At 42.5% G+C, this 25986-nt stretch overlaps 1 protein-coding gene across 2 annotated transcripts in view; it reads left to right on the top strand.

Annotated features, from left to right (window-relative positions):
• Window positions 1-25986, top strand: part of HPGDS (hematopoietic prostaglandin D synthase) — a 70756-nt gene that overhangs the window by 40557 nt on the left and 4213 nt on the right. For both annotated transcript variants that reach the window (XM_084627488.1, XM_084627487.1), the window contains exons 3-4: window positions 15162-15254; window positions 22091-22200. In XM_084627488.1, the coding sequence (XP_084483614.1) occupies window positions 15162-15254; window positions 22091-22200 (203 nt within the window). The remainder of the gene's footprint in view (window positions 1-15161; window positions 15255-22090; window positions 22201-25986) is intronic.

Raw genomic sequence — 25986 nt, 5'->3', positions numbered from 1 at the left:
TATTCCCTTTTTTTGCAGAAAGAAAACTGGGGCACAGAGAGATTAAGTGGCGTGCACACAGTCACATGGGAAATCTACAGCAGAGCCAAGAACTGAACCCAGCTTCCTTGAGTCCCAGTCCAGTCCCTTCAACACAAGACAATTCTTCCTCTATTGGCTTTATAAAATCCTTCTCAAAAGTGAAATTTCCTTCCATTTACCCTCTCCAGCAAATTCTCTCTCTAAAACATTTCTGACATCAAATATTAATTAAGCATTTGTTTCCCAGGGCTCAGTTTAAATAAACATCCACTTAACCGCAAAGAAACTGATGCTATTCTTGATTTTGGGAGGTTGTCATTTCAACAGACAACACAGCAAACAATGCTGAATGTAACTGTTTGTCAGTCTCTAGACAACCCAAGTACCCTGTTTCAGAGACAAGTTAGGCTGCTGGCATTGCACCATAACTGAATGAAGCTCTGGGGTCCACGAGAAAGCTTAAACACAGACGCATCCTGGCTTGGACTCCAGCAGCTCTAGAAACAGTTTTAATACTAAAAAAAATGGTGTAGAGAAGGAACAGTTCATGTCAGGAGTGCAAGCCCAGGGAAGGGAGGAGGAAGGTGAAATCACACATGGGAAAACAGCTGAAATGAAGGATTGGGATCTACGTGGAAAAGAAGAGTGGACACCAGAAAGAGGGGAAGGGTATGAGACGGAAGGGAAAGGGAAAAGAAATAAGACTAGTCATATTGATTTACCTTCTCTGTCTCCTTTCCTGGTCAATAGCAGGAAGGAGGTGGAAACTATTTTAAAAAGTCTGGCCCAGAAAGGGAGTTGGGTCTCCAGGGTCCAGCCACAGGAGGTAGCTTGAAAACTAGGAGGCTGCTGAGGGGCACAGAGCCCTTAGGAGAGCAGGTTTATGCAAGGAGAAGCTGCAGTAGCCTGTGGGAAAGGGCTGTGGGGTGATGATTGTGGGGCATTCGTCATGCACAGGTCAACTGTCTGTTATCAGGAGCCATGTAGGAACCACAACCAGGAAGCATAACACAGGTGATGTCTAATTGCTTTTGTTGAAATGGACTAAAAGCGGAATCCCAGTTACAAGGCCTGAGGAGCCTTAACCCTGTCTATTGGGCTGCCCCTAAAGGGCCAAGTAGGGAGCAGTTCTTTATCATTTGTTATGAGTGAGAGGTTGTACCTTGAGTTTGAAAGACCTTCCTTTCTGTCCCCCTAGGAAACAATCCTTTCCTTGAGCAACAGGCCTAAGTGTTTATTGGGAGTCACCAGGTGCTAGAGTCTTAAGGAGCTAGCCAATGAAACACCTTCACAGCTTGTATCTGAGCTGAGGCACACCCAGCTCCAAACTTCTGAGATGCACTCAATGACTTAATTGGGTGGCAACATTATTGACTTGCAGAGGGGCTATGTGGGATTTAGTTCAGTACAGAATTCAGGGCAGTGTGCCACACCCAAAAACAAAGTGTAATCAGGAAATGAGCAAAAACAGGGAAGTGCACACAATTAGCTACTGAAAGCATACATTAAAAATAGCTAAGAATTAGAGGAAATAATTTTTATTAGCCAGTGACCCATGCTGTTTGCTTGTTCTCAGACTCACCTTCTTATTAGACAGTCCTCATTCTAATCTAATAAATCAAGTCGCACTCACCACACATCCAGAGGCATGCAGATAAGAAAGGCAGCAACCGGGAACTGCACAGGCAAGGAAGGCAAAGCATTTATTTCTCACACAGCTCAGACATGGAGATATTTCTAGGAAGACCACAAGATGCTTTTATGGAATCCTTTCTTAAAATTACTCCCGTGAGAGTTGCAGTTTTTTGTAGATGAGAATTTGTATTACTGAAAAGGCGAAAATACCACCCATGGACACTTGGAGCTAAACTGACATAAGCACAGAAGATGACTTCCTAATTAAGCAGGACTCAAGGAAAAAAAGTCACATTTATGATTCCTTCCAGCTTGTCAAGGCTCCATACACTGAGCCTGACTGTTAACCCATGACTTCTCTCTCTCTGGTTCTCAATGCTGCCCAGAAACCTTATCTCCAAGCTATGGAAGGCTTTCCTCACCTCATGCTATCATTTACTAGCCCTGCCACTCACCTTTATCTCCTGCTCACGTACAAGTGCAATAAGTGGCTTCTTATAGGTGGCCAGCGAGCCTGATCCATAAAGAAGCTGATGGTTGGCAGGAGGGACTCAAGTGGCACTGAAAATGTAGCAACATTTTAATAAAGCTTCTGCACAAGCCCTGGCAGTACAAGTACAAATTTTACAATGTTCTTTTTCATCTGTGTTGTGAATTCACTAGCGCTACTGCGAGACATGCTAGGCCTGGAAAGAGCCACCTACACGGATGTAACAGCAGCTTTCAAATGTGTTTTTAAGCACTCTTTTAGCTCATTTGTGGTTGGGTCATATCCTAACACGTTTTAGTCTGTCCCTGGGAATGGGGTCCAGCCGAGTCTAGAATGGTGCTAAAAAAACCACCATGTTCTAACTGAAGTCCATCTGGACTTGTGCCATGCCTGGGCTTTATTCTCAGCAGACAGCTTAACTGTGTCAGAAGCTGAGTCAACTACTGCTGACTTTAAACTGTGCTTAATCACACTTTAGAAAGTTAATTATTCTAGCCCTGTATGGGACCGTTGCCCAGGACCTTGCTCATTTGCAGGATTGCTGTATTCTAGAGTAAGGCCCTGTCTACACTGTAAAAACGTCCAAGTTGGATAGATCAGGGCATGGTCTGGGGACACCAAAAAACACCACAAGGTTCCACATATGCTAGTGTTTTAACCCTGTTGGGGGAGATCTGTATTGTAACCAGGTTCCCTGACAGCTGCTTTTACAAAGAGAATGGCCCTGAGACAGTTAAAATGAGTACTCTGAAAGCAGGGTTGAGAAGGTTTCTTTTTATTTCAATCACTTTTGAAAAAACATTCCCTTTCTGAAAGGGGGGGAGGGGAGAGCAGAGCAGCACAAATGTGGGAAGTATGATGAGCGCTGTAACCATGGATGGGTGGGTGGGAAAAGTCTGACACCAAGGAGGAGTGGGAACAGCTATTATACAGAAGGCAAGTGGTGGAAAGAGAGAAGGAAGAATAGAAGAGTTGTTTTATTAAAAAGGCAAATTTGGCCCTCTGCTAGTTCTTCCATTTAACATCAATGGGAAATGTGTACAGATACCGGATAGCTGAATTCTGCCCAAAGTGCAGGTGACGAGAGACAAGAGGAAGAAACAGAGAGAGAAAGTGAGGTGTCAAAATGGAGAGAGAATATTGAGAGGGGAAACAAACAAAATGGAGACAGAAGCAGGACTTCTGTCAATCAGACAGGAATTGCTGCTTCCAGAAAGGCTAATTCAGGCAGCAAAGCAGTCACCTGACTGAGAGAAAAGAAAACTTTTAAAATAAAGTAAAAAGAAGAAAGGAAAATGTTAAAAGGAAGCTGCAATAGGAGTAAGAAAGAGTGGGCAGCAACTCTGTAGGAGATGTCTCCATCTTTGTGTAGCTTTATAGCATTGATGTTGGGTTTACTTAACAGTAAGATGCATTTTTGAAACATCTTCTGGGCATTTTGGCTTGGTCTGCTCTGCTCCTTTGGGTTGTAGAATCATAGCAGAGAGCATTCTGAAGCTACCCGAGCACTTTTGGTTGTGGTGTAGAGAGTCAGTGAATGCCGAAGGTTTTTGTTTGTTTGTTTTTACACGTTCCTATTGTTCTCTTGAGGAAGGAAATGGCATCAGATTTCCCCATCCCATCCAAAGTGGGACCACAGGGGAAGCCATGTTGATCAGCTAACATAGTGTTAAAATACAGTTTGCCCTGTCTACATTAGAGCTTTCAAATGAATTAGTTAAAATATGTTACATAGTGTGTTCCTTAAAACCACCTTTTATCTTAGTGTGGACAGGCTGTGTGAGGGTAACAGGGAGAAACAAGGATGGAGAGGGGAGCAGTTAATGCTTCACTTGTGGGGGAAGGGTAAGAGAGCCGGCTAGAGCAGAACTTACCCTCAGTGCTGAGGAAATGTGGCTGCTGTAGAGATCCCCTTGGAAGCAGGCTGCCTGAGGGACGCTTCAGGATCTGAGGCACAAAGAGAGGCAGCATCAGAGCTGGCCCTCTTGTTACTGTGTAAGGGCTCTCAAAGATAGGAGTGAGATTCCTTTTCTACTCCTCTGGTCAGAGGAGGGATGAGGTCTGAAAAACCCTGTCTTAGAGCCCTGGGAGATGGAAGGAGGAGGGTTGTCTGGGTTCTGGGGGTGACCGTGGCAGGAAACTCAAAGGCAGAGATACTATCCTTTTACCCATCTCACCATCTACTTTCTCTCCTTTCTTCTAGTTCTTCTTTATCCTTCCTCTTCTCCTCTTTCCAGGACTAGAAAGGGAGGAGGGAGGGAAAGAGGCAGAGTTTAAAAAGGAGGAAGCTGGGTAAGAAGACTGAGGCATCGACTCCATGCTTCTAGTCACAAGGCAGCAAAAGAGTTGGAGGGAAATGGGTGCACTGTGTGGTATTGGGGACGGTCTTTAAGAGCTGAATTTCCCAAACACAGCCTGGGTGGGGTGCTGTGAAGCTATTGCTATGCACAACCAGTTTGTCATAGTCACAGAATAAAGAAAATCTCTTTCAAGCTCCTAAAGCACTGTCTGATCACTGAACACAAGTCCCAGGAATAAAAAGGAACTAACGTTTCCTACGTGGAAGAATGAAGCAGATAAAAATTCCACATAGAGTCAAAACTAGACAGTAGAAGACAACTGGAGAAGATTTAAACAGTGCTTCATCCTGCATCTTCTGTGCCAGCAAAAATAAAGACAGCTGCAAGGGAGCCTCATAAAAGTTTTGTGAATTTCTCTCATGATAATTGCGGATCTTAAAAAGTGTCCCAGAACATATTTAATTCATATATTAAGGAAGTGCTTGAGATTCAAGTGAATACCTCCATCCAGTAGGGAAAGTCTCCTTCCTAACAATCACTACGCTGCTCAAACTCACTCTTCCTCACTGGTAAATGGTGATTTAAGTCTCCAGATGGTGCCAATCTCTGCCCACAACATTTAGCTTCACATTAAAAACTATTCTCCGGTGACATTTGGGTTTTTATCTGGACCAGGTCTACCCTGTACAATCAGCAAAAAACAGAGAAAATTTCTGTGTTATTTCAGATATTTAAAAGCCATGGCATTTCCTGATTTGTCTTGGTAATGACACTTCAAAGGAAAAAGGCATTTAACTTTTGCAGTGTGAAGTTGAAAATATACAAGGGAAATTTAAACTTTTATAGCTCTACCTCTGTCCAATTATATGGAATAATTAAATGTATTGTAGATAATTTATGGCCCTAACCAAGTCCTGTTATTCTGAGGGATAAAACTGTAAAGCAATATAAGCATCTGCCACACACTCTGGTTTGATACACTACACGAACTCTAGAGGAAGGATCACTGATGAAATGCCAGACATTTAAAATGGTTTATAGCATGAGTCTGTTTGTCTTCAGAAGTGTCAAATTAGTCCCTAAATGTGTGGATTAGTAGCTCTGCATTGGAAAACAGATTGGTTATCCTGACTGTGATGGGTTTGGTCACAGAGACCCCCTTGGGACTGTCACCCGATGTGCTGAAATTATCTCTGAGCCAGTTTTCCCTGATGGCTTGGGACTCCAGAACCCTGCCGACTTGAGCCAGACATGCTAGTCTGCTGCAACACAGTCCCAGGTCTGAACCACGCCCCCAAAGCTGCAGGCTTTAACCAGAAACTGCTCAGCAGGTCACCTCTCCCCAGCACCCAGTGGGATCCAACCCCCAAATAAATCCATTTTACTCTGTATAACGCTTATACAGGGTAAACTTATGAATTGTCCGCCCTCTATAACACTGATAGAGAATATGCACAGCTGTTTGCTCCCCCCAGTATGAATCACTTACTCTGGGGTTTACTAATAAACAAAAGTGATTTTATTAAGTATAAAAAGTAGGATTTAAGTGGTTTCAAGTAATAACAGACAGAACAAAATAAGTTACTAAGCAAACTAAAACAAAACATGCAAGTCTAAGCCTAACACCTTTAAGAAACTGAATACAGGTAAATCTCACCCCCAAACATGTTCCAATAAACTTCTTTCACAGACTAGACTCCTTAGTCTGGGACCAATCCTTTCCCCTGGTACAGGCCTTGTTAGTTCTAGCTCAGGTGGAAACTAGGGGATTTCTCATGACTGGCAACCCCCCTTGTTCTGTTCCACACCCTTTTATAGCTTTAGCACAAGGCAGGAATCTTTTGTCTCACTGGGTCCCCACCCCTCCTTCTAAAAGAAAAAGCACCAGGTTTAAGATAGATTCCAGTACCAGGTGACATGGTCACATGTCCTGTGAGACCCCCCCAAGCCTCCATTCTTTCCGGCCTGACTCTCACAAACACAGGAAGGCTTACAAGGAAACAGAGCCATTTACAATCAATAGTTCTAGTTAATGGGAGCCATCAAGATCTTTAGTCACCATTAATGGCCCACACTTTGCGTAAATTACAATACAACCTCAGCGTAATGCTTCATTTTTCCAGTTTTAGATACAAGAATGATACATTCATACGAATAGGATGAACACACTCAGTAGATTACAAGCTTTGTCATGATACGTTACAAGAGATCTTTTGCATGAAGCATATTCCAGTTACATCCTATTCATCCTTATAAACATATGGAGTGCAATGTCACTCCTAACAAATATATATAGTGCATATTCATATTTTTGTCATATATATACATACACACGAATCATGGACAAGAAAATGTAATATTTTCTGCTTTTTCCTCTTTCCCATTGATTACAAAAGATCACATTTTGAAGAGTATAATATGCTGCCGATTCAGAACAATTCCTTACGTTCAAGGGTTAGATGTTAATATTTTCTGTTGTCTTTCTTTTTTGAAAAATCTTCATCCATGTTTGCTCATTTCAGGGGGTCTGTCACCCAGTTTATGGCCTGAGATAGTTGATTGATACTGATGGGGACATTATCTGTACCATCTCTTTACAAAGATCTACTCATCTTGCCTTCTGATTTTAAAAATGGGAAAACATTTGCAATAAAACTATTCAGAAGTGATAGTTTTTGTATTTGCACTACTAGTGAAAAATGGGCCCACGTCACATACACAAAAAGACCCATATTTCAAAAACATTTAGAGATCTAAAATGAGTCATTTCTCCAAGAAAAATCTCAGCTTATCACTGAGCAAAAATGCTTTACAAATGTGAAGCTTGACGTTGCCCATGTTTTCAATGCGAAAATAGCCAGTTAATGGAAATCTGCAAGTAAACAAAATTTGAGGCTCTGTAACAGGGGTGGCCAAATCGCGGCTCATGGAACCCTTCATACTCACCCCCATTCTCTGCCTACCAGGCTGGGGTGAGCTCAGGGCTTCTGCCCTACAGCAGGCTGGTGGGGCTAGAAGCTTCTGCCAGAGAGGACTGGTGTGGTGCCCGCTGAGAACTGGGGGCACGATTTAAAGGTTCGGCCCCCTCCAACAGCTTGAATCACGCCCTCCCCAGCATGCCCCCACCCTTACCCTCATCAGTCACTCCTTGCAGCTCCCAGGCCTTTGCTGCTGCCTCTTCACTGAAGCTAACAGCTGGGAGCTGCAGGGAGGGTCCTCTGCTTTAGCTCTGCAGGGAGAGGTAGCAGCAAAAGCAACAATTCTCCCTGCAGCTCCCAGGTGTCTCCTGCTGCTTCTCCCCAGTCACAGCTCCCAGCTTGCCAGCTCCAGCAGCTGCCCTGCAGGGAGGGAGCCCAGCAGCACCATGTGACAAAGTGGGGCAAGCAAACCCTGGCAAAAGTATGGGGGGGAATGTGACCCCATGTGCCCCCAACATGTGTTGCCTCCTGCCCAGCGAGGAGGAGGGTCTTGGGGTTTCAGGCCCACCGGACGCACCAGTCAGGGCTTCAGCAGGAGTGGGGCTGAAGCCCCAAATCCCAGCCGGCGTTGCCCAACGGGGCTGAAGCCCCGAGCCCTGGCAGACACGCCCCGGCTCTCAAACTTCTTAAGATTGTTGCATATGGCTCGGATGGTCAGTAAGTTTGGCCACCTCTGTGCTATAAATTATCTAAAACCAGCAAAATAACAGAACTTCAGCACTTACCAGCTTTGCTTATCTCATGAATTCCCTTGATAAACTGCATTTCCTGTGTCTCAATCTACTTTCTCCAACTGTCAAGAAAGCAACGTCCTGTAGGGTTCATGTTTTTTTGTTGTAACTGACAAACTTTGAAAAGTGATTGACTCTTGTTTGTAATTTGTAGTGTTGAACAACGGTTTTCAACCTTTTCATTTGCAGAACCCTAGAAAATTTCAAATGGAGGTGCAAACCTTTTGGAAATCTTCGACATAGTCTGTGGTCCTCTGGGGTCCACAGACTACAGATTAAAAATCAAGGGTGTAGAATCATCTTTCATACTGTGCTGCTAAGTTTGGTGTGTGTGTGGGGGGGAAATGATCTGATTGGCTCAAAGTGAGGTGCCAAATATAAAATTACACTGTTTGCCTCGCTACCCTTCGTAAGTGTTTGTGTAGAAAACAGAAAAAGTAATCCTTTGCTCAATTCAGTTTCCAGATTAATCAATTCTGGTTTCATAACTGCCAGAAGCTGGGGCTAGATAATAGGGGAAGGATCGTTCGATAACTACCCTGTTCTGTTCATTCCCTCTGATACATCCAGCACAGACTTCTGTCAGAAGACAGGATACTGGGCTAGATGGACCATTGGTCTGACCCAGCATGGCCACGCTTATGTTTTTAGGATTTTATATATATATATGTATATATATAATAAAATCAGTTCCACTGTATTGTGTGGCGTTTTGTTTTAACAGCAACTCCAAAAGTTGAGTCACACTGATCCACTCACTGACTGCATGATTTTTGATCAGTCAGCTGAAATCTTGTGCTTCTCTCATTTCTTCCGTTAACTTAATTCACTGCTGATCAGCCACTGCTCCCGATCTGGTGCGGCTGTACTATTGACATTGTCAAAAACAATCACAGTTTTGAACGTAACCACTTCCTCAGAGCAGGGATGTATTGTACACTGCTGGTCACTAAGTACACAACAACAGTTGTTGAGAGCAGCCTTGTTCCACGGACAGCAACACGCTCTGCCTGGATGTACTTGGAAGGTTCAACAGCTGATAGTGCATAGTGATAGCAATAGTGTACCCAGTTTATCTCACTGAAACAAAAAGCTTTGGGCATTATCCTTTGTAGATAAGCCAGCTGAAGATCACACAGCTTTAAACATAGTGGTAACCAGGGCACAATGCACTGCTAGCGCTGAATACAAGGCCAAGCACTTTGTCAGCTTCACAGTCATGGGGTCTTTCAGTTTAGTAGGCAAGAATGTGCCCTTCTGTTTGATTCTTAATTCAGTAACACACTGTTGTTGCCTGGAACTTGCTGCTCTCTAGCTAATAAACATAAAAAACCCTGTTAGCAGAAGAACTCCATTACTGCATCAGTAGTGACGAACAGCATGTGCTTTCTCATCGGGGCAAAGCAATTCTAATTTTCTCTTGGCATCATCCTCCTCATCATCAAAATTTATCCTGGCACCCTGGGATGTTGCACTCAAAAAAACCTGCTGTCATTGGCACTGCATACATGTAAATTCTTGATGTACCCAGTGAAAGTGCATACAGGAGCCCTTTAAGTTCTGGGCAGCTGCCAGCTGGCTTATGTCTGACATCTAAATTCTCTTACCCAATGTGATTTATGTACTACATGCTAAAAAACAGAAGCATGAGGTAAAAGTTAATCAATTTCCATATCAACTGAGCTTTTTTTGAAAGCAAGTCCTGGACTCACAATGCTTCAGTGTTTTTCCTCTTTCATTTTCTCTCTCTCGACACATCTCACTGGGGACTCTAGTTTCTTCCCCCCCCCCCCAAAAGATGCTCATTGTGATGTATTGTCCAAACTGAAATCTGGGCAAATTTGTTCTCACTGGAGAAAGTGGCAGAAACAGGAAGGAAGAAAATAGAGCTGAAGCAGCGACAGACATAGCAAGTCACCACAAACTCTTAAACCTGTCTTAAAGACAGGTTAGGCCTTGTCTGAAGAACCTTGCACCATTGTAACTCCATTTAGAAACTGATTTCGTTAAATTGGTGCAAACCCTGTATGTGGACAGTTATTTTGGTGTATATTCACCTTTGTCCAGCTTGTCCTCGTCCACCACTCCACGAACGCAAGTCAATGCCACACCATTCCATTTTGTTGTGAGCATGTTCTTTCCAGAGAGTTTTGTCATGGGATCAGTCCAGTACGTTTTCAGTCTGCCCAGGGGTCACTTGTGGTCTCTGGGGTTCCAGTCACTGATGTGGGTTGTCCACCTATTGTCTTGCGTATGGACTATGTGACATGGTGTTTATTGATTCAGCTTAAGTCAGAAGGAAATCAATCCCAAAATAAATCCATGTAAGGCACTCTTTAAACAAACTAGAGCATTCACCCAAGGAGACTGCACCCATCTAACTAAACCAATTTTGAAAAAGGGTACGATTTTCTCCTGTAGAAAAGGCTTTAGTGTTGGGAGTAACTGAGAGGTCCTCAATAGAATAAAAATGCCACACCAGCTATCACTTAATGATGATCGTTCTCCAGGGGTTGAACATGCCTTGTCTGTTTACAAGCAGCAAGATTATCTGTTGTGTTCTTTTGTATGAGATATGGACTGGCAACAGAGCTTGCTTAAGCACACACCGGATGCATTCATCAAAATGCTGTGCCAGGTCTGGCTGAGATTCATTAAGCTAGGGTATTTTATACACAGTGCCACCTAGTGGCTGCACAGTATAGTTTAGCCTTCCATTCGATCTCCCCCTTTAAGTCCTATATTTCTACCATTTGCAGTATTTACACGATCACACTGTCTTAAGTTCAGTATGAATCACTCTGTTGAGTGTCTCTGAATCGTTCATAACTCCATGACCTGAATGCATAACAACTTGGTCATCTGGCTGTCCATTAGTTGCAAGGACTGGCTGTGGTCGGTTTTGTATCCTTGAGTAGTCTTCTTCTGCATCTGCCATCTTTAGAGTTTGCTCTGTTGAGTGTTCTCTGTGAGGAACAAACTGTAGATGTTCACAGTTTCTCTTGAACTCTCCACTACTGGTCTAAAATCACATATGAACTAGGTGCTGAATTCTTTTTCTTCACAACATATGGAGTTGTCCATCTTTCTTCACCGTCCCATTTGAAATTAACATGGTGATCAGGCTCTAGACCTGGCAGTTCTCTAACTGGGTGATGTCTGTTGTACAAGTGTTCATAATTCTTTCAGCCTTTTTATCTGATTTGGCTACTCACTTCATGTCTGGCCACTTAGGAAATAGGTTCTTTTCCAAAATTGGAACAGTAGCTCTGTGTTGTCTTCCCATCAGGAATTATGCTGAACTATGTCCAGTAGTAACTACTGGTTTTAATTTTTAACTTAGAAGAACAAGGAATGGATCTTCCTGCTAAAGGATTTTCTTGGCTGTCTGTACAGCTCTCTCAGCTTCTCCATTCACTGACTAAAGAAATTTGCCAGAATCTCATCCAGGCATCCAGCTTGGAGAATATCATAGCTCCTCTCTCTTTGGGGAGGAAGTTACCCAGTGTTGGGAGAATATATTTTTCTCTTGCTTCATTAGGTGTTTCAAGATCCACAATGATTTGTATTTTTCCATTTTTCTTTATAGCTGGCACCACTGGGGCATAATATGCTGTCGGCTCACAGATTTTCTTGATTATGCCAGTCCACTCCATTGTCTTCAACTCACTGTCCACTTTATGCAGTAGTGGAATAGGAATCCTGCCAGGTCAATGTACACTTAAATGGTTCAGCACTGTCTCTTAAGGTTATTTGTACTGGATCTCCTTTCACAAGTCCACGGTCACTAAACATTCCATCGAGTTCTCCCACTGTTTTCACTAGGCCCATGATGGCTGTCACTCTGAGGCTGACAAGGCTGTTGATCTGTGGTCCTTTGATCACATATCCCCTAAATGCAGAGCTTTTGTCCAAGTTATTTCTGTGGTGAACTGGCCCATGCAGTTCAGAATATCTTCAGGGCTAGACAGAACTATGTCAGGTGACTTCAGCCCTTGGAGGGGTTGAAGGTGATTTTAAGTCCCTCTGAGATCACTGTGACATCAGCTCCTGAGTCAATTTCAACGTCAATAGTCTCACCATGCATATTTAATTTCACTCTCCAGGCTGGTTCTATGTAATCACAAGTGATGATCCCAGAAACAATGGCTCGATTGTCTGTAATATGACTCAACAACCTTGACTGATTTGGTATTACAAACAGGGGTAAAATGTCCATATTTCGTTCATGTATTACATCATGCGCCTCTGGCTGGACACGCATTGCCTCTTGGGAAATAGCTTTTTCCACACAGTGTGCATGTAGGCTGGAATTTATTCCCCTTAGCCTGGGGGTTCTCTCTCCTTGCCTTGAGGGTTTTATGACAATGACTTAGACATTAAATGGCCTGTTTACAGCATCTGTGGTAGTTTCAGGTGTTTCAAGTTGCTCCTGCCTTTTGTTCTGTTTGACTAATTCTGACTACTTTGCTATCTGTATAGCTGTGGCTAGGGTTAAATCTCTCTTCAGTTGGAGCTGCTATGAAAGGTTTTTTTCTGTTAACTCAATAACCAATCACACACAGATATTTTCATGTTTTGCATTCCCAAAATCACAGTTTTCAGCCATTGTATGCAGAGATCTTCCAAAAACTTCAACATTTACTCCAGGTTCTTGAATTCTCTGATGAAAACATGCTCTTTCATAAACCATGTTTCTCTAGGATATAAAGTATACATCAAACATAACCAGAACCCTTTCATAGTCATCCTTGTGAGTGTCTTCAACGACGTCAAAGGATTTAAAGATACGTTCCTGCTTGTTTTTCCATAGCATATATTCAAGACGACATCTATATGTTGCCAGTTTCTTCATGGAGTTTGTTTGCAGGAAAAAAAACGTACAAAATCTTTTTTCCAGTCTGTCCATTCTGAAGGTTTTCAAAGCTGAAGTTCTCTGGGCATTGAAGAGTGGCATGCTGATGAATCCAGCAACCTTTGTTGCTCTCTTCTTTCTGATTCTGTTCTTAGTTTGCTGCTGACACCATGTCAGATTCCTATGTACCAGATATGGACTGGCCAGAGCTTGCTTATGTGTTCATCATAAGAGCCTTTAATGCTCTGCCCATAACGTACTGCATTTTATACTTAGTGGCTCAATGTATAATGTAGTTTAGCATTCCATTCCATTATCATTTATACACTATGATCTCTTTATACTGTTCTGACAGATTAAAGGGGCTGCAAAATGAACATAAATTATGTTTATGTAACCCACACACCTTCTCTGGGTGTGGTGTTCTGTCTCATCTAGTGGCACTGAGACCCCCTAGAATGAGTTAAATCAGTCTGCTCTACAGCCTTAGCTACCAGCCAGTTGGCTTTTCACTCATGCACGAACTCCAGAGGCCCCAGGTTCAGTCCTGCCTGCCAACGAACTGGGTCTGTCAGCATTACATTTACAGTCACTTTAAGGGGCCTTAGTGTAATTAAGAATCAGACCCAGTGTCTCTTGCTATTATCAACACGGATGTACACTTATAATTTGCCCGAACAGCATCTGCTTGAAATTTATAATCCCTTCAGTAGCTGAGATGAGAGAACGGTGGTTAGTTCCCCACAGGCAGATTCTTGCCACCCTAAACTCTCAGGTCTTTGTTTTAAATATTGACTCACACTACTCTTTAAGGAACAGGGTTTCCCTCACCTTTACATCATAGAGACCATTTCAGGAGATCCTCTCATGGACCATCTCCCCAAAGAAGTAACTCCTCAAATCTTGGTCCTCAAAACATTTTATTCTGTGGCTCACAGATTGAGAACTGCACCTCAGTGCACTGAAGGCTAGTATAGTGGTCAGTATATGCCAGGTGAGTACACACTGCTAGTATCTCCCCCTCCCTCTCCTTAAGAGAACAAGATCCATCTCAACTCCTTAGCCCCGTCGCTCAAATCCAGAAAGATAGGGGACCCTCCTCCTCTGGACTGACTCATCTTACACTTCAGCCTCCTTCCCTCTCATATCCACCCAGCTACCTGTTAGTTTTTCCCCATTCCCAGCTTAACTGCATCTCCAAGGCTTTGTACCAACCCACTGGAGTCTCCTAGATAGAGCAAAAGATGAGTCCGAGCTTCTAGGTATATCATGCTACTGGACCAGTGACATTTTTATTTAACTCTCTTTAAACACTGGTCTCGTCTCAATTTGAGTTGCACTGTTGATGCCAGAGATTAAGCCCTCCTCTCTCAGAATAGCCATGCTAATTTTGTTTTGGTTAGAACTTCGCTCCCTCCCTATTTCTCAGACTTCGTGGTTTTCCTGTAGTTGCTTTTTTTTTTTTTTTTCCTTCTAACTGTCTCTGACATGGAAGCCAGGTCATAATGTATTGCATTAGACTTGGTGTTTGTGTCTTGGTGTCAGAAGCAGTTTTCCCTTACCCTTCTGCATCCTTTGTTCCTCTGCTGGTGGACTGTCAGCTGAAATGCTTGATGTATTTCCTGCCACAATGTGTTTTTTGGAAGAAAAAAATGTCTGAGTCAGTGAATATGATTTTTTTTTAAACAATAAGAGCATAACAAAAGCATCTGTGTTAGCCTCTGCCCACCTCCCCACCAGGCCTTCTTCACTCCTCCAGAGTTATAAAGCCTGGACTGGCACTTTGTCAGTAAGATCCAGACTATCCTATTAGAAGGGAAAAATATTAGAAAATTAAGCCTTACTGAAAATTCTCCTTGCATACTATTGGATCTGCAGAATTTCAGACACTGAGGTAGCACATTCAGTCAAAAGAACACAAAACTGGGTTCTGGTCCCTGCTCTACCATTGCATCACAGAGTGACCTTGGGAAAGTCACTTAACCTTGTACCTTTGTTTATCCATGTGTAAAACAGAACCTTATGGGGTCCTGTGAAACAGTTAAGTGCTCTGAGATTCTCAGAGGGAAGGCACTATTATAAGTGCAAACTATTACACTGGTGTTGAGTTTAACATTGTTCTAATGTTTTTCATGTGTGATTTTTTTGAAGCTATCCCATTTGGAAAAATCCCCATTTTACAAGTGGATGGAGTTACCCTTCATCAGAGCCTGGCCATAGCCAGATACCTAGCCAAAGAAACAGGTAATGTAACACTGCTACTTTCTTGGTACTTTTGACTGCTCCTGTGTTTAATGCTGCCTACTAGTGTGTGTTGACAATACAAACAAAGAGCCAGCCTGACAAACTGAAATTAATAGAAGTCAATGTGAACAGGCCAATATAGGCACAAGTAGTTTTCACAGAGCGACAAAATTTATCTGTTGTCAGCATCTCCTGCTGCAGCTTCATTTCATCTGATCACAGAAATTTAAGGGGCATTGTGTGATGCTGCAGGTCCTGTGTCATATCCTACACTAGATCTCCACAGTTGATAATGATGGTTTAAAGTACCCCTGCACCCAGAAATGTCATATGGAGGTCATCTTTGAGGGGAAAGGGGGTTGGCAAGGTATACTTCTATAATTGTCCTGTGGGATGTTATCAGTGTAAATCAATTTCCATAGCACCTCCAATGCGGCCCTCTCCCCTCCGTCTCCATTGCTCCCAATTAATTTACCTTGCCTCAAGCACCCATTCTCCACCACTATCCCAAGGGGCAGTAAAGTATGTGTGGACAATGTGATGTTAGCTGAACCTTGGGTAGGGCGCCTGGAGGGATGTCTTCCTTCTGGATATGGGCTTGGACCATTCCCATATCTGGATCCTAGAGGGAAACCAGAGAAGAAAATTGCTACCTCAGCTACCAAACAAATAAAAAAAAAAAGCACTAAACTGAAACCAGAAAAATAATTAAAAACTTACAAAGCTTATGGAAGGTATACAACGCTCAAAGGTGCTCCTCCAACGAGGACCAGAGTTGGGCAACTCTGCTATGCCATCTGCATTGACAAGGAGAGCGCACAGATCTTGCCCCTCATGATGCACACACAGTAATTTGTGCTTGACAGAATCATTTGCAGCATCCATTGGAACAAACCAAACATGGTGACCAGGTGCAAAAAGGCATTCTTATACCATACAGAATAAGGCTCCGCCCCCGAGTTAATACATCCAGTGGTTCAAACAATAGGGAGATTGGTTTATGATCATTACTATCACAACTCCAGCACAGTTTCCTGACCAGTGCAGCTGAGATGGATGGTTTTCAATTAGCTGTGTTAGACTAGTCTAAGGAACATTTGTACTGCGCAAATATCAGAATAAATCCCAAGCTTTGCCAGCCAGAAGAACTATGCTAGAACTTGAGTATTAAATCAAGTTCAAGTACCTGGGTGTGCTACCTGGATTTCAGCTACAGTGTGGGTAACGTTAAAAAGATATTCGCACAGTGAGACTTCTTGCATTGGTTTCTGTCTTTCATAGAATTTAGAGAAACTACAATCCCATTGTCCAGCTCCCTGATCATGCCTGCTTGTTCTCTCCAACGTATTATAGCAGAATGCTAGCTCTGCTATAATTAAGGTTAAGTTTGCTAGTGTTTTATCCAGTCTAGTTTTAAAATTTTCAAGCAATCTGACTTCCACACCTTGTCGTGGGACTCTAGAACTATCAGAATCCAATCCAGTTAGAAATCAGTGCATAACAAATAAGTGTGTGATTTTCCTACCAACTTCAATATAAAGTTTGGAGAAAACTCGAGTAAGCTAGACTAAATTAAGATAAACTCCTCGGGTCAGGGACTCTCTCTCTCTTCATATGTGTTTATATAGTACCTAGCACAGTGGACTTCCCAATCCTGCCTCGGATATGTAGGCACTACAATAATACAAATAACTTCCCTCCTTTCTGCTAATCCTTGTTGCATCTGCAATGCAGACATATTCCATACTGAACTCCCATCTTCTCTCCTTTACAACAATAAAAAAACATAAAATTTGTAAATTCTCCCCACTAAATTGGTTAGAGTTCAGAACAACTGCAGCTTCCACCCAACCAACTGGCATTGTCTCTGCTTTTCAAAAGCAACATAGTCAAAGCATCCTCTGACAAGATCAAGCTGTACATCATCAACAAGGTTATGACAACAGTGTTGAAGGGACATGCAAATACTACATGGGGATTAACAGGTGCCAGACAAGAGTGTACCTGTTGTATAAACTCTAGGCCCAAGGTACTCACATTTTAAGTCACTCTAGATAGATCCAAATTTGCATATAAATGTATATACTTTAAAAAATTAACTATAAATGATACACAACTTAATATCGGCTTGAATTTATATCTCCTTGAGAGATCAGTACACTGCTTATTATCCGAGTTTACCAGCAACAAAAATCTTACAGCTTTGCCCTCACTTTGCAGATACAAGGAGAAGATAGCTGTGGTTTCCCAAGATGTTGTAGTCTGTATTTCATGAGGCTAGGATTTTGGGCTCTTGTGCTGTGGGGAGTGGAGGTTAGACTTGGTCCTCTAAGTGCATGGTACTCTCCAACTGTTTTTCAAGGCTGGAAAGTCTTGTTTCAGGAAACTGCTAAACTAACCTGGACAGAGCACTTAGAAAATATGCTTAGGGCACAATCCCACTCTGGCAATGAGGCTAGATCACCTAATAAGATCACTCCCAACTCTAAATTCTATGTTCTGTGGCAGAGATTACTCAGCTGCTTTGATAATATGAAGTAAGATTCTCGAGTAACGTCAGTAATAATGAAAGTTGCAGGAGCCAGGGTTTGTTTTAGGAGTTATCAACCATGATTCAAATCCATTTGCAAGACTAACACAGATGAAGGAAGATATTCTCAGGGTGTGCTGAATTTATGCAAATGAATAATGGGAACTTGGTAGTACATTTCTGTTGCCTCTTTCATATTGTGAGCAAACAGATGTAATCTTCCTTTTCAAATGTTTCCAAACATTGTTACATTTTCCAGTCTGAAAGAAATGTACAATAAACTCTTTAAAATGTAGTAAAATAGTTTTACCCATGTCTGCTTCCCTGAGAAAGTCTGGCCTTCTGCAGAGTTCCTTTTTGTTTGATAAAATTGGATCATTTTGAGAGAAGTATTAATACAATCCATAAAACACCAAAAAGTGCCAAAATATTAGATACTGTAAAAAGTGCTATAACAAAAACAAACAAATCTAGTATTTTAATGGTTAATACAAACAGGAAAAGGAAAGAAGCATGACTGCAGAATGGAATAGCAACTAGGATCATAGTTTCTACCCAGCTTATGTATAGTGTGACAGAGCTCTGTCCTTGTCTCTGCGGGCGAATTTCACTAGCCTCAGAGGCTCACTGTGACCCTCCACATAACCCTTCTCTCTCTAGAGACAAGGGTCACAGTCTACTGAGCCATTTTCATCATAAGCCAGCGAGGGAGGGGAGGAGAGGAGAAGCTATCCTCCCTTGCACAGTCTCTGTTGTCTCCCAGTCTCAGTGATTAATCGTGGGAGGGCGGGGGGAGAGGGGAGAGCCTGGGCCCGCCCTCTACTCCGGGCTCCACCCAGGGACCCTAATAGTATCAGCTATGGTAGCTGACCTTTTAGAAACATGACATGTACAATTCCTTGCGCTACTTCCCCACAGCAGCCCCCACTTCCTCAAGCTCCACGTCACCCTTACCTCAGGGCCTCCTTCCTTGTGCCTGATATGGCATGTACTGCTCAGTCTCTCCAACAGCGCAACTTCCTCTCACAGCTCCTGACATTCACACCCACCTGATTAACTGGGAGGCTTTTAACTAGTTTCAGCCAGCCCCTGATTAGCTTCAGGTGTCCCAATCAACCTAGCATTCTCCCTGCCTTCTGGAAAGTTCTTAATTGGCCCCAGGTGTCTTAATTGACTTGGAGCAGCTGCCATTTACCTTATCCTGGTACCAAGAATTTGTTTAGCCTGGAGCTAATATAGCTGTCTCCCACTGCTTTTCTATAGCCATCTGACCTTGCCCCATCACAATAGTTTATTACAAAGTAGACAGCAGAAATGAAATAATCTACCCGGTTTAGTAAGAATTTTAGCTCTATGTGGGCATCCATGTAATACAGCACAAATCATGGCTCATTTTCTTTATAAGCTGCCACTAAACCCCACACTTCTAAAAGGCATATATGGCATGCTTTGCACATGGTATCCAATAACTCAGAAGTGAAGAGGATAACAGTAGAGGGGATGAAGAAATCAAGTGACCCAGGAATCAATCAATACAGTTCAAGGGACCTAACCTCTGAGTCATTTTAAAACAACTTTTATAACTGCAAAAAGGTACCCAAGTTGGTGTTGTTTGCATTTAACCCTTTTACCTGGTGTCTATAACTCCATCTTAAACATCAACTAACAATCCATGTCTTGACATTTCTTATTGCTTAAAATGTGAAGACTCTTCATACATAAATCATATTAGAACTCTTGCAAAATTTTCATAAAACCCAGAACATCCCACATGTCTAGGCCAGCCAAGAACTCTCCTTCCCTTTCAATAACCGCTTTCTTCCCCAGAAGCCCAAGGTTTCCCCTCAACTTGAGCAGTTTTAAGGAGAGCAGGAGAGGTCATTTGGCCTTCTACGTCTCTCCCCTCCAAAATGTCTTCAGAAGATGGCTCTCCCCCCAATACTCTGACACAAGCATGGCAATTTCCCTAGGCCAAATGCACTTAAGAGATCTCTTAGCCCCAAAGTTGAACAACAATGCTACAGCAAAAACAAATAGGACTGTTTCCAGTGCAGATGTTGTGGAACAGACTGCTAGAAAGCTGCCTGCGCCTGAAGGCGAACGTATGGAATTGGCCTACTAGCTAACATGCCCTCTGCTCCCATCAGAAAATGGACCAGAGAGAAGACTGGACCAACTTGCTACCATCTGAAAACCGATGTGAGAAGGGTTGAAAGCCACTGACCTCTTCCTTCTCCCCCAAGAATTTAGCAGCTAAAAATAAAGAGAGCCTGAACTTTCCGGAAGGAGGGGGGATGTCCCCAGGAGTTTTGCTGTATGATTTCAGCTGTTTCTCTGATTCGCTTTTTGAGTCAATGTCAACGCAAAACACAAAGTGAAACTTCTGGGTGCTGGACCTGAATGAATTCAATATACCTCCAAGGTTTGCTGGAATCTGTGAACCTGAAAGTAGCAGGAATCAGGCAGAAGAGAGGATTTTCACAGAGCAGGTCTTGGCTGAGGAATTCAGGACCAGAAGAGTGACCTGACGATGGTCAGAATGAAATGTAGCACTCCTTTCTTAAACTTATTTCTCCCACAGTAAGTACTGTATGCCTGACACCTTCCTCCCCTGGCCCCGCACACATGCACGTACACCGCCCCCTCAATTTTAATTCTATTCCAGCATTTTAGTCTTACTTGCTGGAAAGTAAAAGTAGAATGTAGTTGTGTTTTTAATGCTCAGACACTGCAGTATTGGCATCAATATGAAAGCAAACAGGATAAAGACAGAAGAGTAGACTTAAAAACATGTCTGGGATTTCCAAAGCAACCCAGAGGAATTGGGTGTCCTAATCACACTCAATTCAAATGTTGCCAACTTGTGCTTTGGGTGTTTGTCGTAAAGCCCAAGCTCCTGAACTAGTGATTAGATGAACTCAGCTTTCATTAAAGCAGTCAGTTTCTAGACCTGACGGATTGAAGATAAGGAATTAAATTTTCAAGCTTATCACTCCACCCAACAAGAGGCAAATAGAAAGAACATCAAATTTATTATTTTAAATCATCATCATATTTTGGGGGGACTGACTTGCTTGGGGTTGGCAATAGGCTCCTTCAAAAATCCCAGCCTTCATGTAAATAATGTACACCTTAAAAATGTATTATTTCACAACAATTTCTCCTTCACTTACCTACTGGGTCCTAAGTTCAGGAGTCTCAAAGTTTTCCCTGCTACAGCTGTTGACCTAGCTCAGTCCAAGCAGTGAGAGGGATGCAGTGCCCAGCTCAGATTAAGGTTCTAGTGATGCTGTTAACTCTGGCAGAAAAATATATGGAAAGTTTTTGAAAAATAGCCTTTCAGTTCATATTGAAAATATATCACCAGTGCCTGTTAAGTTTACATAGGTATCATTTAATCATTTTGAAGTAACTAACAACATTTCATGTCCCTTTTATTGCTGAGACTCATTTATGTCATGATGTAGGTTTACAAGGCTTTACGTGTACAGAAAGAGGCATGTTCCCTGCCTTGAAGAGCTTGAAATCTAAATAAGGCAAGAGAATAATTCAGCAGAAGGAGCGTGTGGGGATTATCGGTGGAGGGAAAAGAGGTTGCCTGAAGGGAAGTTTTCAGAAGGAACTGGAACAAAGTGAGATGAGGAGGAGTAGCCTGTACCAGACAGCCTGAGTTAGGGCATGATGGTGGGGTAGGACAAGAAGACAAAGGGAAGAGTAAGGTGAAAAGGTTGGGAAGACCGCAGGTGGAAGGAATATAATGGGGGAGAGTAAGAGTGGAGCTGTAGGAGGGGACAAGGTTAAGCTAAGGAACATGAATATAATGTATTAAGACACAGGAAGAGGGTTTCAAAGAGGGGGTGATATTGAAATGGAGAGGAAGGAAATGGACTTCAACTGAGGCACTTTGGGAGGAGGCAAAAGCCAGGAGAGGATGCGATTCCTGGCAGTTGGGACAGGAAAGGGTGGAGTCTGATGATAGTGAAAAAAATTGTATCAAGGCTTTGAGGGTCTGGGGAAGCAAGACTCAGAGATTACAACAAGATCGTGGGGCTGGGAGACAGGAAGAACAGGACTTGTCAGTGAGTGAAGATGGAGCAGGGAGGCAGGAGGATGAGTTCAGTTATAGAGCAATGGATCTGAGGTAGCTGCTGGATGTGAGGGGTCAGAAGCAGCTTGAGAGATAGATAAAAGCTCTGCAGCATTTGAAGTTTGCATTGGTATGAGCACAAGCACCTTATTTTTAGGAATAACCTATTTGTGCGGATAGTGTCTCTTTACTCTCCCTTTCTAAATTTGAATTCCACAGGTCTGGCCGGTCAGACGCCTCTGGAACAAGCTCTGGTTGATGCCATTGTGGACACCACTGATGACTTCATGTCTATGTTTCCCTGGGGAGAGAAAAATCAGGATGTGAAAGTAATGTGATCACTGATTTAAAATCAAAGAGATTTATACCTGCCAAAGTGTCTTATCTAGAGTGACACCTGTACACTGGTCCCTGATGTCACATGGTCACTTGCCCAGCTCCACTGCCACTCAATAAGTTGGGCAGCAGATATCCTCTGCAATTCTTCCTCCAGGCTACTGAGCAACCAGCCAAGGATTTCTGCTTCCCCCCTTTTCCTCACTGTTGGGAGGAGGATGCGGCCAGCACCCTGGCTTATCTTGGATGGAGGGTGCTATCTATACAAATGCCAAATATCAATACATTATTATTAAACAGGGAAGGACAGGCTGAATCAGAAAAAAAACTCTTGTCACTTCACTGACTACTCAGGTGTTGTATTTTGATTCAGGCTAGTAGTTAAAGAATCTAACTCTTATTTCTACTATTTAACTAACTCTAAAAGCATAATGGCTCTATGCCATCCTATGCTTTCTGTACTTCTGACTACAGACACTCCCTCTGGTGTTCGGAAGCACGTATTGTCTCCCCTTGCTCCTCCTCTGCTCAGCCAACTTCAAACATAATCTAGGTTTTTAATTACAACTTTACAAGTTGTATTAAAAAAAGACAGTTAGACATGATTAATTCCTATACCCACTGTGCAGTTCTATGACCATGAATATATTTAAGATCAATTTCATTTGCTTCTAACTGCATTCAGTTTTTGGTCTGCTCTAACTTGTAACATTAATAGCATTCCAACTACCTCAAAGAGCGCAAGAGACAAAACCCACACCTGAAGCAAAATTCTGGAAATAAGACTTAACTAGGGAATGTACCCCAGTTAGGTGTGCCTCTAAACTCTGTTCTCTCTAAAGCTGTAAAGAGTGGCTTAATCCAGTGCAGTGTCATGGGTAGTTATTTAGAACAGCAAGATTATGTCAATGGTAATGACATATAGGTTGCTACAGGATGAATATTGACAGGTGCTGTATAAATTCTAAAGATGTCCTCCTGGCACTTCTAATGAAACAAAGCAACGTTTTATGTATCCTTTTGTTCTGGTAACTAACTGACTCTAGAGAGAGCATGAAGGGCTGGACACTGAACTGAACAGATATGTTTGGGGGAAGTTGAACTGATTCATAAATAGGGGGAATAAGTGGTGGAAGGCATGTTTGAAAAATAAGTGGACAAAGAAGGGAAGTTTCCAATTATTTCAGACAGCTAGCCGTATGGTGGAAGCAAAGTATAAAATGGTGTCTTCCGGGCAATATATAACCCCCAGCTCCATCCATCCAGTCCCAGTCAGTTGTGAAGCCAATTTAATATGAAGAATCACAGGTCAGAGCGAGGATGGTTGGGAGGATTTGTAGGACAGAAAAAAAGGAGACAAGATTATGAAGCAGTTACCTTTTAAATCTAGCCTTAACACGTGCTTTCCTGTAATGCTTGGAGATACAGCTTCCCTATAATATTTACCACTATTAAGTTTCTGATGAGTACTCTCAACCTCAACTCCACCTCACCATGATTTTTATCTGGTAGTTTCTTTTTTTTTTTTTTTACACTAAAAATTTTCATTTGTGAACACAAAATAGAAAAAAAAACAACTCGTAAATTCTCAGAAAATTCATTCAGTGCTCAGAAGTGCTGTAATTTCAGGGGAGGGTAGCGTTGTATTCTTTGTATGTTAAGAGGTTGAATCCCTCCAGAAAGCGCAAAGTGTTGTCAGCTCTCACGATTTTTATCACAAGTCTCATACTTGGGCTTTCCTCGAAGCCCCAGCTGGAGTCATGATTATGTGAGAAAGACAGCTTTCAATTTAAAGAAAAAGTTTCCTACAGAGCAGTGCTTGAAAACATGAACCCTAAAAAGGCTCAAATCCCAGAAAGCAGAATGCCCTCAATCCCAAATCCACTCTTTTTAAAAATCATTTGGGGAGGGGGAATGTTGTTTTAATACCATGGGGATGGCACTTTTGCTGTAACTCCTGAAGTGACCAGTGCCTCCATAATAATCGAAGGACATTTGCATGATGCTAGCCTATACTGCACCTGTTTTGTGGCTGGAGTTTTTAATGTCTCCAGGGCTAGCAGTGAAGCTTATGTCACCAGCACTAAATTCAGTTTAAAAAAAGACAAACGCACCAGTGCTCAAGTTGTGGTGGGGGGAGGAGGGGAGGAAACGGGCAGGAGAGGAGACACAGGAAAGATTGGAGTGCTAGAATATAGTTTCTTTAGAAACTCATCTTATGAGCCTTCTTCCTTTTAGCCACTGCCCCCCTTCCTTGCTATTCACCTTACAAACTTTTCTATTTTGGGTTGGGATGCTGCCATCTTATGGTAGAAATGAAACCTAGCAATTACGGTAACAAAAAATTTTGAGCTTCCTGGAATGTGAGAGATTTGCAACATTTAAATTCTTTACACTGCATGGAATTACATTCATTTTGTGATGCACAAAACCAGGCAGCTTTCAGACACCTGAAAAATGATAGCAGAACAGCATATCCCTAGGGTAAACTTATTAATGCTATCAGCAAGGATGTGTTGGAAAAAGAAAAAAACACGCCAGAAACTGAAGATGGCTATGAAAAGCCCTGATTTACTGCTTGTGATTTGTGATTTTTCAACCTGTTCTCCCACCAATGCTGACGTTGCAGCAGCCTTGCTGAGGGTGGTGGAATGGCCTTGGAAGTTAGGAAGAGTCCATCAACATTGCAGAGGGTTCAGCATCCTGACTTGGTTCCCACCATCTTAGGGACTGAAGGCACCTGGTAATCATGGGGCTGGAATGAGCAGATCACTAAGCTCAGGTCCATAGGCAACCCAGCAGAAATGAATTTTAGTGAGGTAGCACAGGGTATTTAGTACATAGTGAACCTGTGAAATTGCTTATAACAGTCCTTATAAATAGCAAAGACCGCATAAAAGTAAGCCTAACTGCAGCTTCTCAAACTTGTAAGAAGTCCGCATCAGAGAAAGAAGGAATTCCAGGAGTGTAACACTGTAAGTAATGTTGGACAGGACTCTTGTCTTTACTTGCTCTGTGAAGTGCCAGGCACATGCAGGGTGCCACACAACAAGAATCAAATAAGAATTATTAAACAACTCAATACAAGTAATAAGGCAAAGCATCAATACCTCACCCCTCTTTGCCAAGGAAGTATGAAAATGCTTAGTAGGCTAAACTGCTAACACAAATGATACAGGAAAAATCTGGCTCAAGATGAGTGCTTCTGAAAGTCCAAGTTACCAGCCCTTTTCATGTCAGACATATAAGGGAAGGTAATGCACTGACCGCTCTGTTTGTCAGTGGCCTTGACTGCCAGTGTTATGGCTGCATCTCAGGACCTCCTCACGTGCAGAACTCTTAGCTACCTTTGGGTTTCAGATTGCAGCCTACTGGGAAGGTTTTGAGAGAAACATTTCTCACTCCATTTTGCAAGCTAGAGCAGCTGAGTCAGTGACATGACATCAGAATGCCTCTTGACATCTGCCAAGCAGGAGGTACTTAGCAATCACCTCACAAAAGTCAGTCCCTCTTGATATTATTCACAGCAAGTTGAAGGTGCTGAGCCAAGTCACAAACCTCTGAGAGGTCACAAAAAACCCAGGAATCTGACATGACTCAACATACATTGGCGAAAGAAATTTTAATTAAAAAACCATTAGGAGGAGTATGTGGAAGCTCTGCTGTTCCTGCGATGAAAGCATAGGGAAAGCTCTCCTGGTTCCTCCGTGGCTTGTGGGTGCAACAACCAAACACTGAAGCAACTGAGACCTGAAAGTGAAACAGACCAAGAACAAAAA

Source organism: Lepidochelys olivacea (genome assembly GCF_965140295.1).
Source record: "Lepidochelys olivacea isolate rLepOli2 genome assembly, chromosome: 4".
In the NCBI taxonomy this organism is placed as follows: domain Eukaryota; kingdom Metazoa; phylum Chordata; order Testudines; family Cheloniidae; genus Lepidochelys; species Lepidochelys olivacea.
This window is presented reverse-complemented; position numbering and strand designations above follow the sequence as displayed.